The sequence below is a fragment of the Perca fluviatilis genome, chromosome 21 (assembly GCF_010015445.1).
Source record: "Perca fluviatilis chromosome 21, GENO_Pfluv_1.0, whole genome shotgun sequence".
NCBI classification, from domain to species: Eukaryota; Metazoa; Chordata; class Actinopteri; order Perciformes; family Percidae; genus Perca; species Perca fluviatilis.
The window spans coordinates 14,765,584-14,771,583 of NC_053132.1; the positions used below are offsets into that span (position 1 = coordinate 14,765,584).

General features: G+C 39.1%; 1 protein-coding gene across 1 annotated transcript in view; it reads left to right on the forward strand.

The window, feature by feature from the left end:
• Positions 1-4,607, forward strand: part of atrnl1b (attractin-like 1b) — a 62,285-nt gene extending 57,678 nt beyond the window's left edge. The window contains exons 28-29 of the mRNA XM_039788256.1: positions 1,591-1,705; positions 2,463-4,607. Coding sequence (XP_039644190.1) covers positions 1,591-1,705; positions 2,463-2,587 — 240 coding nt within the window. The 3' untranslated portion in view covers positions 2,588-4,607. The remainder of the gene's footprint in view (positions 1-1,590; positions 1,706-2,462) is intronic.
• Positions 4,608-6,000: the final 1,393 nt, after the last annotated feature.

The window sequence follows — 6,000 nt, forward strand, 5'->3', positions numbered from 1 at the left end:
GTCTGGCGTAAAACAAAAGATGAGTATGCCGAAAAGCACCTCATGCCCACCGTGAAGTATGGTGGAGGATCTGTGATGCTTTGGGGCTGTTTCTCTTCCAAAGGCCCTGGGAACCTTGTTAGGGTGCATGGCATTATGAATGCTTTGAACTACCAGGACATTTTAAATAAAAACCTGATGGCCTCTGTCAGAAAGCTGAAGATGGGTCGTCACTGGGTCTTTCAGCAGGATAATGATCCTAAACATGTGGCAAAATCTACACAAAAATGGTTCAGCAGTCACAAACTCAAGGTCCTCCCATGGCCATCTCAGTCCCCAGACCTCAACCCAATCAAAAACCTGTGGGGTGAGCTAAAGAGGAGAGTGCATGAGAGAGGACCCAGGACTCTGGATGATCTAGAAAGATTGTGCAAAGAAGAATGGTCAAAGATCCCTCTCTCTGTGTGCTCCAATCTTGTGAAATGTAATAGAAGGAGATTAAGTGCTGTCTTGTTGGCAAAAGGGGGTTGTACAAAGTATTAACATCAGGGGTGCCAATAATTGTGGGACACATGATTTCAAGTTTTTTTTTCTAAATGTGTGATTTTTTTACCACCAAAGTAATGTACTTCAATAAAAGGTTGGATTTTTCTCTTTTTTTGCATTTGGGTTCTATGTTGTTTAAAAAAAAAAGGAGAATTCTTAGAAGTCCATGACCCCATCTTAAACAGGGGTGCCAATAATTGTGGAGGGCACTGTATATATATATATATATATATATATATATATTTATATTTATATTTATATTTATATTTTTGGTGCTGTTTGCTCAGGGTGAACTATACAACAAATTTCAGTGGAACATGTTACTACAAATCAGCATATCCCATTCCTGATTCTCTCATGTTTTAATGCATGTGCTTGTACATCTCTGTTTTTCTACCATTTTGTCTCTTCTGACTCTCTTATCTCCATTTTAAATTCAGCCAGTCAGAGAGAGAAAAAAAGTCAATTCTATTCAGACGTGTTATTATTCCCCAATTTCTATCCCCTCATCCAAAACATGCTGTGAAACCCTTGACATTTATTATCAGGATGGCATGTTTTTCACGCTTGAGACAAGCAGTTTTGGCCATTAACTGAGAGGGCAGGTCATTGCCTCAACACGTGGACTGTCTGACAGGGACACACACACACATACACACATCACACACATTGTTTTTGTTGTGTGACCAATCAAACCATTTTCTCAGGAGGAGGGTGTTTTGTGTTTAATGCAGCAACTTCAGCTAATATCACTGACTGTTGGTCTGCTGGTCAATCTTTCCAAGTGTGACTGTCACATCACTTTGATTTAAGCTGGGTTGGCAAAGAGATCCTGGCTTCTTGTACCAATCAAGTCAATAAAGTACTTCTATCATGCGTCCTGTCTGTCACACCTTATCTCAAATCACTATTATTGGTGTCTGTGCAGCTGATAAAGCTATTTATTTTTTTTACCGTAAAAACCAAATAAACCAGTGAACATTGGAAAGATTTCTTTCTTAGTCGTCCTGAAATTGTCTTTTAAAATGTGTAATTTTGTTGTTGTTGCTGTGTCTCTCTTCTCAGGGTGTACCTAAACCTGTAGCGATTGAGCCGTGTTCAGGAGGGAAAGCTGCTGTGTTGACTGTCCTCATGCGTCTGCCCTCTGGGCTCTCAGACTTACCTCCCCCAGGACAGTCAGGTAACAATTGTGTATATATGGTGAAGTGTGGTAAAAAAAATAAAACTGCTCTTTTACTGCCGTGATGCTCGCCATACTCTGCTTAATTCTGATAAATGTTAATCAGGTTTGGGTTGCACCTGTTGTGTTGACAATGCCGACGGCGTCTCAATTAATTACTGCACTAAACATATTTATGAACATGTTGCCTGGTCAAAGGCAGCCACATATTACATTAATATTAACATTAAGCACAAACTCTACTTCTCTCATCCTCATGGCCAGTGATTTTACTACTTTGTAAACCTTTCGCTCAGCCTATGTTGTGTATGTATAAGACATGTATTTCCCCACACGCACGTTTAGCGTGGTTCAGTGACCCATAAGTCTGTTGGGTTGTAAATATACAATATTGTATTATTAGAGTGAGCAGGCCACAGCGAGACTCATTGAATCCAATAATTTACCTTTTCATAAAGCGGGTCCATCGTTAAAAATAAATCCTTTCAAACATCACAAACAGCCATCCTGTACACCATCAGAAATACAAAGATTATATATAATCACGTACAGCAAATGTCACACATTTGCATCACAAGTAAATATATAACCATGCTCCTATTTACTGATGTTACTACTGAAAATGGGGTTCCAATCCCCACAGAAAAAAATTATAGTTTTGCTCTTGGAAGCTGCAAAATATTCTACGTAAAATTGTGTGTGGAAATGTGTGTTTTTCACCACCCTTACAATTTTTTTTGCTCTTTTCCGTCTTTAGGACTCATTGTTGCCAGTGCGCTGATAGACATTTCACAGCAGAAACCATCAGATTTTAAGGACAAGTCCCAGGGTTTAAAGAACCGAAAAGCCCTTTTTCCAGCACACCAAGGCACCTGTGTCTGAGTCTCAACCTGTCAATCCAGTTGGGTCCCTTTTTATACCATCTGAGGTCACATTATTTCACTATGGCGCAGGTCCCAGTTGGAGGCCTTTCCACAGACAAGACATTGCTACGTTTGGCTGCTACTACTCAAATGTTCACTGAAACTTGCGGAGTCCACAAGAGCACAACCTTGCTTACCTTTCCTGTCCCTTTGCTCTAATCTGCACACATCCACCTCTGGTCACATCTCCAGTCGTCTCCAATCTCTGTAACAACCTTTCCTCCACCTACTGGGCCCAAAATTGCTTCCCTTCAGCTTGGGCAGTTACCATGGCAAAACTGCGTCTGCGTGTTGTCTGCGCTAAGCGGGAACCCGCCTGATCAGTGACATCAGAGACAGATTTGATGAGGGGGATCTGCACCTATTGGAGCTTCGGTCGGGACTATTTTGTGACGCCTCATCGTCCATTTGCTCAGCATGAGGGAAAAGCGAAGGTGTCTGTACCTTAAGGTATATCCAAGTTAAATTGATCACATCAAGTTGGAAAGACGAGAGATGATCTAAAAAATGGCTGGTAGACCTCCAACACATGCTGCCTGTGGTTTTTTGTTTGTTTTTTTGCTTGCCAACAAGTGGTATTCTATGGTGCTAAGGCATTTAGTTCTTATGAGAAGCCTTTGCTGTATGGACTGATATCATTCTGCCTTTTCGTGGGGGAAGCTATGCGCTAGGCTAGGACTCTCTTTAACACCCCGTAACCACGTGATAGGGTTTTGACGACGTATTTTCGCCACACCACTTTGCCACTTACCATTTAATGATCGGTTTTAGCATTTACTGTACATATGTATCATCCACCCATCTGAAGCTAACGTCTGTATTTTCTGTGGAATACATGTACAAATGCTGCTGAGACATGAGACTGCAATCACTACAAGCGGCTGCATGTAGGTGAAGACCGCAGAACTGAAGGAGGCACAAACAAACCATCAGTCATAAAACTAAAGCACGGAAAACTGGAAAAAAAGTTTGATCCATTTTTATTAGCCAACTGGAAGTTTCATTTGTTACAAAAATCCAGATTTTTTTTGTTCAGTGTGCTCACTGCTAAAGAAGTTCCATAATGCAGACTAACAAGGACGTTCTGGTCAATTCTTTACCGTAGCTGGTTATTGGGTCATTTTGCTGTGCAACTTGCTGTTGGCCTTGGATTTATGTGGTGGGCGGATGCCATTTAAGAGAAAGATGTCTGCTTAAGAAAATTAGACCAGGGACATCATGCTCCTCTGGCTGTTTACTAGTTTGTTTTGTAAGGTTTTTTTAGGAGCCCTCTGACACCATGACTTTATTTCCATCTTTGAGTACAATGAATTACGTTACTTTTTTATAATGTTTCCATGGAAGGAGGGGGCCTGTTGATCTGCAGAATTTTCAAAGCTGTCGACCATTTTTAGCCCAGACCTCCACCCTGAGCTGTACAGTGTCTTGTTGGAACAAATGTGAGTCTTTGTCCCCTTATCTCTTGAGATTTCATGTGTTTGTCAGGTTTTTATGACAGAATGGCAAGAGATTATCATTTATTTTAGGCCTTGTCACCTGTTACTATTTTATATATATATATATATATATATATATATATATATATGATAAATTGTAAGTCTTTTGCTACACTTGTGAAAAGAGCATCTCTGTTAATATTTTTTGTTTTGATATTTAACAGATTCCTGTGTAATAGCATTAAACTTGATTTTATTGTTGACTTAAATAGGTTGTTTTAATGTCATCTCCTTTTGAATTGTGCATATGTAAGGACTGTACGGGCATTGTATTGCTTTTTGTTGCAAAGTAAGTTGTCGTTATGATGCATTTTTTCAAGGATAGTATGCCAGCTAATGTGTTTTTATTTTGTGTTTGTAGAGTAATCCTATAACAGTGTCATTACACAGGAATCAGGGTCTCACTGTACCATGTAAAAAAGATGATAATCTGCATATCAGTAATCTTCAGTGTATTTTAAAGATGGACAACATGCCAGAAAATAAAAAAAAAAAAACAGACCTAAAAATCTTTTGTGCTTTGAAGTCTTTTCTCATACAGTAATTGTAGTACAGACACTGAATTGTACGCTTTTGTGTCTGCCTGTCTGGTGTTTTTGTCTCTGAAGCTTAAACCTACAATTTGTAATTGCGTTCTGGTGCCCGGTGTTCAACACGGGTTGATTGCCTCAGCTAAAGATAATTATCCCCCCTGAAAGTGTCTATGAGAGAAACTCAAACCCAGACCTGAATATTGGTGTATATTGTGCCTGTGCAAGATTGGGAAAAAAAATATTTTCTACATAGTAATTTGTATAAATGTATAGTGAAATGATTTCTTGGATGATACTTTCATAAAACTGTTATTAAAAGTGATGCAACTAAACACAGTAAAAGACTGAATTAAAATACAAACGGATTAAAAGCTACAAACAATAAACCGTCCTTTTAAGTGTTTTATAATGTAATCTGTATTGTAACAGTTCTGATGACAACCAGAATGAATCAAAACCCAAATGCAGGTTAGGTTAAAGCTATAATATTCTGCAGGAATGCAGTCAGAAGAAAAAAAAAAAAAATGCAAGAGGCTGAGAGTCAAATGAAAAGATAAGTTGATTAGACAAATACATTATAAAAACCAAATTATCCTGTAATAAACTTTTTTTATTTATTTCAATTTCACCTGCAAGGCTAAATGTGAAGAAAAGAAACCTGCTCTATTAAACTCTTTTAAAGATCAGCCTGATGTTAAAGCAACGCCAAAGATTCTTTTGTACCTTTTAAAATAATGTTTCCAAATCGTTTCAGTGGTTCATCAACTCGTAACAGGGTGAACGGCACTTCTGCATTTGCTTTGCGGCTCTCTACCGGCTATAACCGCGCTATGCAAGTTTGCCAGATCGGGTAGCGGATTTGTAGTTCGAATGAGACCGAGGTAATGGACAGGAGGAAAAGTGCTTTGGTGTTGCTTTAAGAGGTTTGTCCTTCAATGTGCCAACACCTTTCAGGGTGCTTGTGCTCCCTCTTCAATGTCAGTGGTGTGCATTTGAACAAGAATGTAAAAGAAATGCAGCCGGCCAAAGAGCTACTCTGGATAATCCTCATTTATACTCAACAGTATACTTATTAGCTGCAGGTTCTCTTGGAGAAAAGCCACCATAGTTCCATAAAGGAGTGTGGGTATACTGTATTATAATGTGGTGGATGGCAAGAAACCTGACGAGATGAACCCATTAGTGCTACTGTATATATGAAGTGCACATGTATATTGTATGTGTCCTTTATGAAGATTTTCTACTCATATTTCAGATGGTCTTAGGGCTCCATTGCGCTTTGCAATTTTGTGAGCGCTTGTGACTGCCAGTCCTACTTATGAAGTGCTGTATGCCTCCCATGA